The 16,640-nt window shown below is 43.2% G+C and overlaps 1 protein-coding gene across 3 annotated transcripts in view; it reads left to right on the plus strand.

The window, feature by feature from the left end:
- The window catches only part of RFX4 (regulatory factor X4), a 236,973-nt gene that overhangs the window by 142,820 nt on the left and 77,513 nt on the right, over window positions 1-16,640 (plus strand). For all 3 annotated transcript variants that reach the window (XM_069228352.1, XM_069228351.1, XM_069228353.1), the window contains exons 6-9: window positions 2,683-2,896; window positions 4,378-4,455; window positions 5,824-5,987; window positions 7,305-7,405. In XM_069228352.1, the coding sequence (XP_069084453.1) occupies window positions 2,683-2,896; window positions 4,378-4,455; window positions 5,824-5,987; window positions 7,305-7,405 (557 nt within the window). The remainder of the gene's footprint in view (window positions 1-2,682; window positions 2,897-4,377; window positions 4,456-5,823; window positions 5,988-7,304; window positions 7,406-16,640) is intronic.

Consider the following 16,640-nt stretch of genomic DNA (forward strand, 5'->3'; position numbering starts at 1 on the left):
TGCACCAAATAAGACAACAGGGTACTGTTCTGGGCTGGCTTTCCACCTACCTCGCTGGCAGATTCCTCAACATCACCCTTCCTCCCTTTTCTTAAGAGTTTTCCTCCTCCCTACCTGAGGCAGCACAAGCCCCTACCATTGCCTTGCTCCTCTTCAACATATACTCGTGCATCCCCGACAACATTATCTCTTTCAGTTTTATTGACTATAAATATGCTGATGACACATTTGAAAACTCTGTAGCTCCGGTGACACAGACCAATACCATCAAGCTGTTGACCACTGGATGGCGATCATCTTCCTCAAGCTTGTGAAAAACTGATGTGCTTTTATTGAAAAGTAGACCACATACCTCCCCACTTTCATGCAACTGCAAGACCTGGGTCCACTCCTGATTCCCTTGAACCAAATGAGAAGTAATCATGAACTCCAACCTTTCCTTTGTAGCACTAGTGAATCACTGCCAAAGGAGCATTGTACATCACGCAGTCCCTATGTCACAACTTCCATAAATAGGTCTCACTCAGAGAGTATGCACCAGTATGCTATTGGTGATTTCCAACTTAGACTATACCCAGGGCCTCTGGATTTATTCGATTGTGTGGCTGCGTCGATCTTCACATTATTAGAGATATGCCCGTTTGCCACATAATCCATCATCTACCGCACAATCTGCTGATTGTAACAAAAAAATAAATGTTTCTAGCACAATTGGTTCAAAAGTTACCAAAAACGCAGAGACATGTGTTGCCACGTAGTGTAAGGTCCTTTGCAAAGGTTGTCTGGTCATCTTTCAATTGCTCATTGCTGTACTTGGGTGTTAAACTAATGCCAAGGCAGTCTCAGTAAGTTTAAAAATGACAAAAAATGAAGTAATATTATCACAAAATGTGCTGCATTATGCTGCCTAATTTGCCGATTCATGCTGCATAATTTATGCAAACCTACTACATAATTTGACCCTCCCCTGCCGCATAATTCCAGTGACCCTGATTATACCAGATGTCTTTACCTCAGATCGCCTCTCTAACTCCTTCGCTGGATCCAAAAGGTTAAGAATGCAGCAGCCAAACAACTCCTACACCTACATTTCTATGATATCAGCTCATCTGTACTCCAGTCCTTACTCACTCCGTGGGTAGACATATTCAATTTACAGCTCTCAGTATTGCACAGCGAGCATTCCATGGCTGTGGGTATCTCTTCCTTCAATATAAACTTTGTAACAACTGCCAAACAAGGTTGCTCCAGGCTTGAATGGCCCACTCCTGATCATCCATTCCTACAAACAAACCTTGCACTTGGAGGTAGAGTCAGACTGGCCTTTAGACTAGAGCAATCAAGCAGTGCCCCAGGGCTGATCTGACAGATCAATGTGGAGGCCTTTCTTTGGCTGTTTGTGGTCCAGCTTTGTTGGCCCATTTGCATGTTTGATTTCTCTTGATATTACCACAAACATTGCTTGCAGCAAGAATAAATGTATGACTTATAAAACACCTACCTATTAAAAACTGACAATTGATAAATGTGCCCTACTTTTTTAGCTACCTTATTTGCCAATGGGGGCGCTTTTATTTTGGTGCCAGGTTTATTTTCGTTCCCGATGGGACCCATCTGGCGGGAGCCCTTTCTCTGTCAAGAGAGCCACACACTGCCCGAATACTAATAACCAGCAACCATCTCCAATTTCGAAGAATGTTAAAACCAAGCTATTTCACATCACAACACCTTTGAGGAAAACCGCTCCTGAGAACTGTACGAGCTCACTAACACAACTCACACATTTTTAGAACAAGTTTAATTGCAGTTTTAAGCTCACAGCAACATTATTTTGCACACCTTCAAACATACCGCCCTACACCCAGCGCTTCCAACAAGACCCACACTGCTAAACCTCACCGCTACAACCATGAGCATCAAAAGGGCAAACCAATCAATCACCAAGAAAGTGCCTCACCACCTCAAAGGTGGACGGAAAGGCTATACAAGTGCTACAGTGTAATACCGTACCTTAAAGTGGCTTTGGCTTGGAGAACCCCTCTTCTGGTTGCAAGGAACTTGGTAAAAATTATTATTGCCCCTCTATTGCACACTACACAAACGGTGCTGGTGTTTAGTCTGATTCAATACCGTTGTGTCAGATACACTACCCTTGTGCCCATCCGAAGACAAGGCGCCCTGCTGGTGCCTCCTTTTGTTATCCGTATCGTAAGAACTTAAATTGGGAAATATTAAATGTCTTGCCAGAAACAAATTAGTCAAATGCGATAAAATCGATAAATGTTTTAATGTCCTTGTTTTTAACGTAAAATGTTGAAATGTTGCATGGAAATCAATAATAGTGCGGATGTTGAGATAAAAGAGAAAGTAATACTGTAAGCGTGATACAAATAAGAAAAAATAGTACCCGGGGTGGAATGAGAACTACACGTTAAACAATGTCTGAAAGAGCCAGTAGGTCTTGTGTTGGTTGCACCACATCCCTGGCCGCGCCACTGAAGCCAGTCCTGTCCTAGACCCAAGGAAGGATAAGTGCACCTTTCCAAGCTGCCTGTTTCATTCATGCTAAATAACTGGCCCATTGCACTTTAGTTGCCTATAAGTATTCGTAAGTCGCACAAAAAGTCGGAAGTGCTTCCTGGATCTCTGCGGCGCTGGACTAACCCCGCTCTCCATGTGCAGGTACCACTACTATGGGATCGCGGTGAAGGAAAGCTCCCAGTACTACGACGTGATGTACTCCAAGAAAGGAGCGGCCTGGGTCAATGAAACGGGGAAGAAGGAAGTCACCAAGCAGACAGTGGCCTATTCACCCCGTTCCAAGCTCGGGACGCTCCTGCCAGAATTTCCAAATGTCAAAGATCTCAATCTGCCCGCCAGCCTGTCGGAGGAGAAGGTAAACACGTATTTTGAATTTACTGCTCAATTCGCAAATCCCCTCGTTCCCATTATCAAAAGAATTTCATAAACTTATTGTTAAATATATTTGGAGCAAAGGTACATATGCAATAATGTGTTTTTTACAATAAGTCATTCATTAAGCCTGTCGAGATTTGCTCAAAGGATTATTCATATAGATAGTGAATTATAGTCCCCAAAATTTAGAAAAGGCCCCCGGGAAGATATGCTTTTGGCTGACACCTCGCCTTGCCAGTTTCTGAAATGATACAATCATACATAATGTAAATCAGGCAGCTGTGCAATCCCAAAATACTGTATTTGAATTGGCCCACGGCGGCTCAGTCTTTTCCAGGGCATTCATTAATGAATGAGTCCAATAAAAAGTTCACGTTGCACCTGCGTGTTATTGTAGGTGGTACTTTAGAAGCCAGGAGAAAACAATGGTGGCAGACTAATTACCCAAAACAGCGCAACAGGGTCATTCCTCATGTACCCTTCCTCATAAAGTAGTACCAAGGGAAACAGATTTTACAAAACCAGGGGGTAGCTTTGCCTTAACTTTCTGACTCCATCCCCCTGTGACACCACGACCATGAAGGTTTGACTCGGTGCCGGAGGAAGGGCCATGCAGCCTGCCACTCCCGGTGCAGGAGGAGGAGCCCACACTACTGCTCAACTCCCAGCTACGCATCCTCCGGCACACAGACGTGTGACCTTGGCTCTTGCCTTCCTTATAGTTATTGCCAGTGCTGTTGCCCCTTCCATCAAAAGATGAAGTTTAGGGCCATATGTACGAACACATTTTCCCATAGATACAGAATGGGCAAAACTGCTTGCTACATCTGGCCCTTAGTGCTTTACAAACCGAGATACTGGGAGTGCTGCTGTGGTTCACGGCATCAAAGTGCCACCCGGCTACTGCTGAGCTGAAGAAAGGAAACAGTAACCAGCCACGGTGAAGTGCCAGGACATAGCTGGAATTTACATGCCAAAGTGGGAGAAAATGGGAAAATAGTCAACTACACTATTTTTCTGTTTTGAAATATAGATCTTCGACATTAAATGCAAGAATAATTATCTTCCAAAATGTCAGAAATGTTCAAAGCTAATAAATAAAAAAATTTGCACCATGAGATTTTTTTAAACAATGAATACATAAATAAATGGAATATAAATGCAGTCAAACGATATTAAATTATAAGTGTTTCTAAGTTGTGAAGACACACTTCAGCTTGTGCCGTTTTAGTTTCTCTAGAAATTGCACACTTAGGCCCATATTTATACTTTTTAGCGCCGCTTTTGCGTCATTTTTTTAACGCAAAAGTGGCGCAAATGCGGCGCTAAAAAAGAATAAATACGGACCTTAGTCTGTTGGATGGGCACATTTATCTTTTGCAGTTTTATACTCGTGCAAGTAACGACTTAATTAAGAACCCGCAACACAGTAGTAAAAATTAACTGGATGTTTCTCCACAGGTTTCTACTTTTATTATGATGTACAGAACGCACTGCCAGAGGATACTGGACACGGTTATCAGAGCCAACTTTGATGAGGTATGCTGCCTTGAAAGTGCTTGAGAAATTTAGGAAATACCTCTCCTAAATGTTTCAGATTTCAGAATTCTTTTACAGCAGGTTAAGTGTCAATTTAAAAAAACAGGCATTGGCAAAGCTAATAGGTCGCACCTCTGGAACATATCAGCTTACTAAATGCCTTTTGGCGATGCTGTGACGCTTTGAGTAGGGAAAGTAAAATACTTTCCCCAATACTGTGCTGGAAAGAAAAAGAGAAAAAAGGTCACAATGACGTGACTGATTACATTATTCCACTAGCACCCACATACATGACAGTGCATGCATGCACCAACTGAACGAGACATGAGCCATTTCTTTGATTTTTATTTACCTGTTCAAGATGGCGGATGCCACTTGGCTCAATAAATAAAAAAATGAACATTGCATTGCGTGGAGGCACAAAATGAATTTGAAAAAAGGACCACTGGTTGGGTAGGCAAAGTAGGAGCCGCTGGTGAGGGAGGAGGGTAAAGCAGTGCATGAAGGAGAGAACAATATGTAGGATGTGGAAAGAGCAACTTGAGCGGGAAGCACATGGGGCAAGGAGAGAAGCACTTGAGAGAGCGAGTAGCACACAAGGGTGACAACAGCATAGGGAGCGGTTGGAGAAACACATGAGGGAGAGAATGGCACAGAGCGCTGGATGCAGGGGAGAAGTACACAAGAGAGAAACATGGAACATGAGCGTGGCATATGGCGCACACGAGGGAGAGGGAGAGAGGTAAATTAAGGGGATGCTAAATAAACTATGCTCCAAGAGAGGGACACACACAAGAGATGCAAAGAAAGCCAATGAACCACAAGCAAGCAAATGAGATTGACAAGAAAGCCAACCACTTGTAAGCAATGGACTGATCCAAAGCCCACTGCACCCTACTGCTTACATGGTGGGAACTACTTTTTACACCCATCCATGCGAGTGCATGTTTTTTCTTGCTCTCTCCCTTGTGTGCAGCTTCTATATAGAAATCCCATCCTCTGTCAGTGCTACTTTTCTCTTCACCTCTGAGTGCAGCAAGGAGCAGCACAGGCTCGGCGGCACCTGCTATTGGTGTACTAGGAATGAAGCCATGTCACATTTTCAGAATATCCACCCAGGATAAATTTACATCTAAGAATGTAGTTATTTGTCACCATTGTACTAATGGTACATCTCAGAATCCCACCCGTAAGTCTCCCACTCAGAACTCCTCTTTATAATTTTCTACTGATGAAGTCTCACCTCATACATTACCTTACTCTCTACATTAGTGCAAAAGATGCCATAATACAAACCCTCCATTAGTTCTGGTGTATACCTGTTTTAAACCGCGCACTCACATTTATGTTTATTGTTTTCCATTGCAGGTTCAGAGTTTTCTTTTGCACTTTTGGCAAGGAATGCCACCCCACATGCTTCCTGTCCTGGGTTCGTCCACTGTAGTAAACATAGTAGGAGTTTGTGACTCAATATTGTACAAAGCAATTTCAGGAGTTCTGATGCCCACTGTTCTGCAGGCATTACCGGACAGGTGAGTTTGAATTCTGTCTGAATCCTAAAATACAATTTGAGTGTAATCAAACGTTTCTGTGCCATCCACATGTTTTTGGTACAAATGTCACACATCTTGAATTGGGGCATTTTAAAGCATGGCTAAATCAGTGCTTAATTTGTAGAAATGTAAATGCCAGGACCTGAAGTATTTCTCAGGAGGCCTCTATGGCACTACTATTGTCCCTGCCAGCATTGCCAAATAGTCATCACACACTATAAGTGTGACATGTTGAATATTACAGGTTGCCTTGCGGTATAAATATGGCCTGGACCCCTTGCATTTATGTGTTTTAAGTATGTTGAATTTGTTCATGAGCCCTGTTCAAAATATACAGAGAGCGCCACCATGTGGTAGACTGTCATGAATAAGTGCTGGGTCTAAGAACCGGTAAACACTGCCACAAATTAAGTACTGGGCTAAATATTGATGCCATTTTACTGCTGGAACCCTTTAATGCATGGGTATTCTTCTGCAGGCTCTTGATACAATTGCACCTTATTATGCCAGGTATCTCTGCATTTGGTCATGTTTCTTAGAACACCATTTGGCAGGTGTATAAAAAATAAGCGAGGTCACATGCTGAAAAAGTGTGACCTAGCCACGTTTTCGTTTTTATCACACAAGCAAAGTCTTTCATAAACCCTGAATAATGAGTTTTATGTATTTCACATATTACTTGCTTTTCACATAACGTGTGCTCAGGGGACTGGATCAAGCTATTAGAAAATGTCTTACGTATAACAGAACTATGCACTGAGCAGGTATCATGCCTGACTTTTGTACCCAAGGGCATAACTCACATACAGTTTTGTATGCAGACATGTGACCAGATGTAATTGGCCTAATAAGATCACCTGTAGAAAAATTATACGTTTCCGCTACCCCTACTGTGACCCAGCAGATAGCATGCAGAATAAATTGCTAGGAACCACAAAATTCTGAACTGTTGCTCTGGCTAGTCCAACACATTGGAATACCCTGAGACAGCCAGGCACTCATGACTCTCAAGGCATGCCTCTGATGCTGTAATATAGCAGTGCACACAGTAAATTCTCACTGTATAAGTTGATCTATGATGGCCTTGCTTGTCATTACCATGTCACACTCACCTGAATCACCCCTGGGCAGAATGCAGTAAATATTATAACATAATTTTAACATAAAAAATAAAAAGTTATTTCATCTTGCGTTATTGGTTCTTGTAAAGTCTCTGAAGGAGTGATTGAAAACCTGCAAGGCATTCCTCATTGGCATGGAAACGAACATGATGTGAACAGTTTCTCTTTTTTTCAGCTTGACACAAGTGATCCGGAAATTCGCAAAACAATTAGATGAGTGGCTGAAAGTGGCTCTCCACAACCTGCCAGAAAATTTACGTAACATCAAATTTGAGTGTAAGTATTGACATTGATTGAAACGGCTGGATTTAGGAATCTGTGAGTGATTTGTGTAAAGGAGAATCATATAATTGTTGAATTCTGTGCACTGGAATTGCAGGTCTGTTGTTCATGTGCTATATAATACCTTATACCTGCTCGCCCATCGTCGAAAGCGCTAAATTCCTAGGCTTGGTCTCAGAAATACACATGAACTTACAGAGGCAAACTAAATATCTCTCTAAGTAGCATAGTTCTAACTGAGACAGCTCCAAAACCACAGGCGATCATGCTAGACCGGGATTGTAAACCCGTTGTTCAAGCCCGTGTTCTGTCAAGTCCTGATTATAATAACTTTCCGCTTGTAGGAACTCCCAAAACCTACTTTTACTCATCAAATCCGCCTTACACGCGGCCACAAACGTGGGAATCCAAAACATGTAACCACATGTTGTTCCTTCTGGGCTTTCTCAAATCACTCCCGACCAAAGCACAGAGTATTTTCAAACATGCCTGCATCAGGCATAAGGCTCTTCATGAAGGCATCCCTAACCACTCTTTTCAGAAACCGCAGGTCACAGAGGGTCAGCACCAGATAAGAATCTGTGACCTACACCCTTCTCCCAGAAACTCCATTATTGAAGAAATCTAAATCTCCGAGTCACGCCTTCTCAGGACGCACCTCCAGAGTATGAAACCCCATTCCCCCAAGCATCAAGATTGTTCTGCCTTTTAAATTATATATCAAAAGGAACTGAAATGATTTATTTCCCAGTAGCACCCCAACATATAGTCATCACAGGAGACAAGGCTGCTCATTGTACACAGCGTTAGCAGGGTCAGCGTGTGCAACCGGCCAAGTCTTAACACTGCAAACACTACTCCTTGCAATGTTGGGAGGACTATAGCTCAGTGTTTTACCTTCTGACCCACTCCCTGAGTAAAGTGCTCTGTTACCCCCAGGTCTTGTCTGCACAACACAAATCTGCCGAGAAAATAAATGAGTAAATAATCAGACATTGAAAAAGAAATATTAGAAAATGTGTTTTAATGTGTGATTTAGTTTATACTTGGCTTCTTTTCCATTGTTATCAGCATTTCATTCCCAGCGATAAATACACATGGTTCATATCAAACAATATTGAACGTCGTTGGTGCTGTATGTATGTCACCCGAGTTCAGAATAAATTGCTCTCCCCCTCACAGTTTACATTTGTGTTGCTCTGTCTGCTTCAGAGCAATGGGGTTCTTCAGGCCACTTTTACTTACTGTGCAAAACACAGTCTTCTGAATCGCGTGAAAGAAATTGGCTGCAATATTTTCTCTGCCTTCCTGCTGCGTTACTGACCTCACAATCGACACAAGATCACCTCTGTGCATCAGAGACAGTCTCCCAGCATAGCTGTAGATTCCCATACCATAAATGCACGTGCAACAAGGCCTAGAGCTTTGCCCCTTGTCACCGTGCAAGGCTGCCTCTTCGGCCATTCATGTCCACAGGAGGCAGTCCTTAGTGAGAGCATGCCCCGCCCATCAGGCCGGAAGACCCTCAGTGGGGCCATTAGTTGGTACCCCTCCATGGGCATTAGATATTAACTTCAGCTCACGACCCCAGGCTCTAATAGCAAGCCCGAACTACTTTGTCCTTAAAACATAGCGATTTTTTGGGGTGGAACTCTTACAAGAGTAGTAATTCAATTATTGCCACGAATGTAATGGGCCTCACAGCATAGCTTGCAAGTAAATGAGCCCCACAATTTCCTATTATGCCAGTGATCGAAGTGTATTGAAGGGTTTGTGTGTATGGCCTAGAGACTACTCATATATAACTACAGCCATGAGAATACGGGGCCTGCATAATTCAGTGATTTATGGTGCAGCGAACCCACCATTCCATTTATACTGGGAAGAGAGGCTGCGTAATAAGGCATTTTAAGAATGTCTGAAAGTAGAATTAATTTATCTTTAGGATTGCAACACCGTTGGTCAGTTCACCACACATTTTATTTTCTCCAAAAGTCAGGCTTACTTGTGGAAAGCTCTGCACACAAAGTCTGATCCCAATTCACAAAGCCAGAATAGGTGTATTGCATTGTTTCTATGCCGGGGAGTCATCGTTGTGTGCAGTTTCTTTGCAACTCATACATATGTATTTTTTTTTTTTTTTTTGCTGCAGCTTTTTCTACACTCGTAAGTGACACGTAGGGGAGGGTCAGTGTGTGTTCCCAGCAAAATGTCAGTGGATTAGGCCTATAGATAATACTGTGGCTGGGGAGTGGCACTGGGGCTCTAGGTATGAGGGAATTGACTGCACCCCAGTATGGTTGACTTTTACTACACTTTTGGTGGTATGCGTACTGATTTTAATTTTGTGTGTTGTGACCTGGCATTTTGACAGCACACAACTGCCACCTAACTAGTTCTAATGTGGTTTGCGTTAAGGCACATTGAACTCAGATAGTAGTGGTATCACATTGCTACTCAACCAGCCCAGATTGTTTCTCCAAATGAGGTAAATCATTACGTGGGAGCCAGCACTTAAACTTCCCCCTTTGTCACCACCTCAGAAGTGATCCCTGCAAGTGACCCACCCTTGACACAGGGATCCCTCTCTGACCATTTCATGTGTTCCCTTGTGATCCTGCTCTAGTGACCAGTGGGTGAGAGGGGACCGGGTGTTAGATGGCAAGGGAATGCAGCGCCACATGGCCACCCGCCACATGAGTCTTCCTGCGTGAGACGTGGACAGACACATTTGTGAATTTCATAAACATCTTAAGTCTACCCATGAAGAGAATTCGCACTCATAGGGTTAGTAGTGACGTACATGGTTAGATGTTGTTTCACAACTAACTGGTTGCCTTATATTCATTTTTATTAGGGGTGCTACTTCACAACTTATGAACAGAAATGTAATTCTAATAATAAAGGTTTATTAGCAGTAGCGGTGATAGAAATTATTTTCTCTAGAATTCCATAAATTGGGGTCCGATGTGTGGCACCAAAACGGAGTTGGAGTCATGAGGGGCGTAGTCTGACAGTCAGTGTAAGAAAATGACAAGGTTAAATGTAACAGTAAGAATGTTCTAGATTACAAACAGGCTAAACTGTAAAATATCTTACTGGGTTTAGGTTACAGAGATATTTGTGTGTCCAGCAAAGTGAAGGCTATAATAATGTTAGGGTAACTTTGATGGTTGGTACACCTACTGGAGAGATCTTTGTGAGGTCTAGTCACAGGTTTGACTCATCATAAAATAGCATATAGGGCTAACGTAACTGCTGTAAAGCACACGTTTAGCATGCTGGTTACTCATTTATATTTTATACAGATAGCTCAGTGGGTTGCTGCTTTCGTTGCAGAGATTATTTTGTTATCTGCTAGCCATAAGTTAAAATTCATGTGCCATAGCATAGTGAGTTATGAAGGGGAAGCAGCCTTTATCATGAAGGTTGAACAACGAGAAGCCTTTAGAACAAACGCTTCATCGGGCTTCATAACGAAAATGCCTTTACAACGAAAAGCTTTTCAAACATTGTTTTTACTATAGTTATGCCTTTACAACGGATGCCTTTTACAACAAAAACCATGGGAAATGTAAGTACGTTGCAGGCAAGTAAACAGCTTTTAAATATATTTATGTATGTGTGTGTGTATGTGTGTATATATATACATATATATGTATATCAGTCATTTTGCAGCACAGCAAGGTTGACACTGTGTCAAACCTATGCTTAAAGACTTTGCTGTACAAATGGCAAAAGACTTTGGGCCTGATTACAACTTTGGAGGAGGTGTTAATCCGTCCCAATTGTGACGGATATACCACCAGACGCATTATGAGTTCCATAGGCTATAATGGACTCGTAATACGGCTGGTGGTATATCCGTCACTTTACAGTCACTTTTGGGACGGATTAACACCTCCTCCAAAGTTGTAATCAGGCCCTTTGTCCCTATCTAGCTCGGTGTGGATAGCACTGTGCTGATCCAATGCTTAAAAACTTTGCTAGATAAACATACATTTGAGGTGAGCAAATCTAGAGTGTCGTTGGTGTTGCAGGGTGCTCCTTACTGAAGCTGCTGTCCACCTAAACTTGGGAACTACCCAGAGTTCTACATATATTTATATATATGTGTGTATGATTTTTAAAATAAACACACACACACACATATATATGTTTATATTATTTTTAGGTTTTAGGGTGGGTAAGGGTTTTTGGGTGATAATGGAAGTTTTAGGGTGTAGGGTGGGTATAGGCTTTTGCGGTAAGGGAATCTTTGGGTTTAGGGTCAGTATAGGTTTTCAGGTGGTAAGAGGACTTTTAGGGTTTAGGGTGGATATAGGTTTTTTAAGATGTAGGGTGGGTATGGGTTTTTGGTTAATAAGGGAAACTTTAGGGTCTTGGGTGGGTTAGGGCTTTTAGGTGGTAAGGTAATTTTTAGGATTTTGGGTGGTAAGGGATTTTATTGATATTTTAGGGTGGGTATGGTTTTTTAGGTGGTAAGGGAACTTTTAGGTTTTAGGGTGGTTGTGGGTTTTTGGGTGGTAAGGGGATTTAATGGGTTTAGGGTGGGTATAGGTTTTTGGGTGGTTAGGGAATTTTTAGGGTATAGTGTGGGTAAGGGTTTTTGGGTGGTAAGGGAAACTTTATGGTGGATAAGAGTTTTTTGGTTGTCAGGGACTTTTTAGGGTTTAGGGTGGGTATAGGTTTTTGGGTTGTAAGGGAATTTTTAGGTTTTAGGGTGGATATGGATTTTTGGGAGGAAAGAGAGCTTTTAGTTTTTATGGTGGTTGTGGGTTTTTTGGAGGTAAGAGAACTTTTAGGTTTTAGGGTGGTTGTGCGGTTTTGTGTGGTAAGGGAATTTTGGCATTGAAAAATATATTTTTTAGGGTTCAGGGGTTATTGGTTAAAAGGTATATATATATATATATATATATACACATACGCACACACATTTATAAAAATAGTTTATACTTACTTGTTTAATACTTACATTCCGTGGTAAAGGCTTTCGTTGTAAAGGCATACTCGTTGTAATAAAGCTCATTGTAAAAGCCTTACGTTCTAAGGGCATTTTCGTTATAACGCTTGTGTTATAAAGCCCTTTGTTAAAATGGCATTCGGTATTCTGTCATACATCCGTTATTTTAAGGGTGCTAAAAAGGCTTCCTTGGGTAGTAATAAAGACCTATTAGCACAGAGAACCCCAACCACTATGTTCTGGAGACCCGACATATGTTTTAATTCCTGACTGTCTCTTCACAGCAAGTGCATTAATGTAATGCCTACCAGTAGGGGTGATATGGGACTCCTACACCTTGTAACCCACGGTCTTATGTGACATTTAGTATATGTTGACTTACACACATACAATTCATTGCCTCTGTATAATATCAGTGTGATTGTAAGCGCTTCAGGATGAGTAGCACTATAAAAGAAGTTAAAGAAAAATGAATTGGTAACCACTTTATAAATGATAATTAGTGTAATTATCCATACAGTCAGATGCTTCTTACAGTCTTACAGTTTATGCATATCTCCTACAAACTGGGATTGGAAAAGCCAAAAACCTGACTCAAAGTCAAGGTTTTTCGCTTAAGCACCCAGGAAGTGGAAACAAGCTGATTGTCTTTGTCTTCCTCATCGCAGTGCCATCTAGGTGCCAAACTCCAGCTAGCTCCCAGCCAGGATAGGACTCAAACCACAGGAGTGGGATAGCCCTTTCACTGAGGCATTGTGTTGGGCCCAGCTGGAAGTGAAAATAAGAAACCTCCCTCACTCATTGTAGTTGCTGCTCAGAACATAAAACTCACGAAGTGAGGCGCTGCTGAATGTGTCCCAGTGTGGGCACGTTACCCAGAGACAAAGTCAGCATATTAGAGTAGGCCTGGATCTTGGATCCCAGATCTAGCTCAATAATAGCTGTCGGATCTGGGATCTGGATGGATCTCCTTCATTTACTGCTCTACTGACTGGTGAACGAACAATGCTGGGAAGACGTGGTATGGGAGTTACTTGTCCACGTCCTACTGCGGTGAAGTCAAAACAAGAAAAGTTAAACAAAAAAAACCAAACATGCAATTTCTACCAAGAACGCCCAAAAGTGGTAAAATAAGTGCCTGCACCAAAGGCGAAAGCGATCAAATTACCCTCTCAGCACAGGGTTTAAATTCTGTTTCAGGCTTGCTTTGTGCTGCTCCCTAGGCACACCGCCTATTTATGAAGCCTGCTTCAATTCGCAGCTTTCAGTGCTTTCTTTGAGCACAACACTGCAAACAACAGTGAAAACAAGCATTTACAATGCAACGGGTCTCGCGTTTGCTCATGTTAGAGCTGATCGCGTTGTAAACTCCTAACCCGACTTTTCACCTATTGGGCAAAAGTGCATTTATGTACACAACCCGAAAAAGTGAAATTAACTATGTAAAGCGCTCGACTTCTGCCAAGCGAGATCGCGCTCGTAAATTAGAGAAAAAGAAGTCCACGAGCTTGATGGAAAACAGCGAGCCTCGCATGTTTTCTGTACTTGGTCGCTGCGCTCAAGGAGGGCTAGCCACCGGAAAAGGCATGATGTATGCATGCCTTCTACTAATGAAAGCAAGCAGATTTTATTAGGCAAGCCCACAAACCAATAAAAACACTGACGTGAAGTTGACAGGGCTCCGAGCCCTTTTCTAAATACAAAAGCGTCTCGCTGCGATACGCATGCGCGAGTGCATGCAACGCAGGCTCGACCCTAAAAAGAAATGCAGATACATAAAAGGTTAACCATCTACAAAGAAAGTCTGAGATATGTTCAGCGAAGATACCCGGCAGACATTCCCAAATACATAAAATCGTGTGATACATGTGCGCAAGCACACACACACATCACACAATTTGATGGCATGTAATTGTGGACAGTTTGCAGCTTCAAGGTGTGTTCGGATCAGTATGAAGACAGTTGGTAATTTTCCATTTCAGTTCTCAGTATTTACGTCAGAGACTGAGAGTTTGTAAAGATGCTCCACTATCTTTAGAGCGGGAACATGCGGGACTGCCCAGAAGACACAATTCATAAATGGCTAGTGCAACTCCAGTGTATTAGAGACCGAGATGCTCAATGTACCTGAATTTGCCATCAAGTTCTAATGGAAGCTTTTAGTGGCTTTCAAACTAAACTGGTGCACGTGTGGGACAGTGCACTGAACACCCCGGTCTGTCAGGAAAGAAAACACTTCATGGAGAAACGAAAGTTTTCTCTGTAAAGGAAAAGAAAAATCAGAAATCGCTGAAACGTTACAAACACCCAGTTCCATTCAGATTTTCTGTGCTGCAGAGAAGTCACACTGATACTGCAGGGAAGTTGAGTTGTTTCTTGTGTTCACACAAGGGGCCTATGGTAACCAAGAGCTTGAGGGAAGGATTCCGATGTATTGATTCCAGTTCATTTGCCTCTGACTGGGTTTTCCATATACTATGATCACTACAGCTTGGCCCTGTGTGTGGAAGCATGATATGGACCTCTGACAAGGACTTACGGTGCATGTCCTGAACACTGGATAACTGCCAGAAAAGTTTCTTTCTGCTGCCCATTCCCAGTTCACTGCTTCCTGAACAGATCTCCAGGCATCTTTGGTACTTCCGGCCAGAGCTCTTCAACCCTCTTCCTGAGCTCTGGACTTTGATAATCCGTGAAGCTTTTTCGTTGGTCCAATGCACCCTGTCTTCCTACCACTGGATACTGTACCAGCTGTGCATCCCCCGAGCATAAGAAAACCTCCTACTTGCAGTGGCCCAGCACGCACACACAGCCTGCTTGTATTGGTGGATTCTAGATTGGCAGGTTGAGATCCTACTCAACAGTACATCAGTGCTTGGTGAGGTGCAGGTCTGTAACCTGACGTCTTTAACCTTATGAAGTAATTGAAAAGTTATGGATAAAATTCTTCCAACAAAGATGGGTTTGTCAGAGATAGCAATGACTTGGAAAGCGGAGACAGGTCCAAGATTCCGGCATGGACAAGGGAAGTCCTCAAATGGGCTAAAGCCGAAGAGACGATCAGACATAGAGAAGCATGAAGAGGTCATGGTCCCATAGAGAGAGCTAAAGCCTGGAGCACACTGACAGATGAATGGGAAAAAAGACTTGAAGAAACGCAACAACCCCGACATCCGTAAGAGTAATTAGATGGATTGGCCCAGCCCCCAGTAGGTTACCATAATACACGCATCTTACTACAGCACTCCTTCAGGAATGTATCACTCCCTCCCATGATCAAAGCATACTCAAGATCATTCCAGTGGAGATCAAGCTCTCACAGATACTAGCTACCGCACATCACTTACTGGGCACTCAAACAGCAGTTGGGTAGGGTGGGGAGGGAGGGGGGAGGTTCGACCCTCTTAAGGGGAAACTCATAAGTCGATAGCAGCCTGTGGGCCGCAATATTACCCAATGGAAATTTTTCACTCCTTACCAGATTAACAGACATAAGGGAAGTAGCACATGAAAATGTCAATTCACAAGTCCACTGATGAAGAAACCCTGAGCAAAAATATATAGGGGGTCATTACGACCTCGGCGGTCTTTTCAAAAGACCGCTGAGGCCACGGGAGACAGAATACCGCCATTGCCGGCGGTATTTCTGTCTCCCAATTATGACATTTCCGCTGGGCCAGCGGACGGTAACAGTGTTACCGTCCGCTTGCCCAGTGCAAATGTCACATCAACATTGCAGCCGGCTCGTAATAGAGCCGGCGGCAATGCTGATGTGCAGCGGGTGCAGTAACACCCGTCGCACATTTCACTGCCCGAAATTCGGGCAGTGAAATGCGCGACGGGGCTCAGTGCAGGGGCCCCCAGGGGCACCCCAAGTCCCCTTACCGCCGGCCTTTCCATGGTGGTGTGTACCGCCATGGAAAGGCCGGCGGTCGGGGACTCATAATCCCCAGGGCAGAGGTGCTTGCACCGCTGCCCTGGGGATTATGACCGCCAGGCGGAATCCTGGCGGGAAAATGGAGGGGCTGGCGGTATGGCCGTGGCAATTCCGCCACGGTCATTATTGCTGGCGGAACACCGCCAGCCTTTTGGCGGTGTTACCGCCAACATACCGCCGGCCGCCAGGGTCGTAATGATCCCCATAATGCCTACAAGAAATGCTATAATTAACCAATACCACATCTTGTCATTCTACTTGAGAGGGATATTCGACATGTTGTAATGTTTGTCTTATAACCTGTACCAAAACCCAATAAAAAATTTTTT

Source organism: Pleurodeles waltl, chromosome 4_1 (assembly GCF_031143425.1).
Source record: "Pleurodeles waltl isolate 20211129_DDA chromosome 4_1, aPleWal1.hap1.20221129, whole genome shotgun sequence".
Classification (NCBI taxonomy): domain Eukaryota; kingdom Metazoa; phylum Chordata; class Amphibia; order Caudata; family Salamandridae; genus Pleurodeles; species Pleurodeles waltl.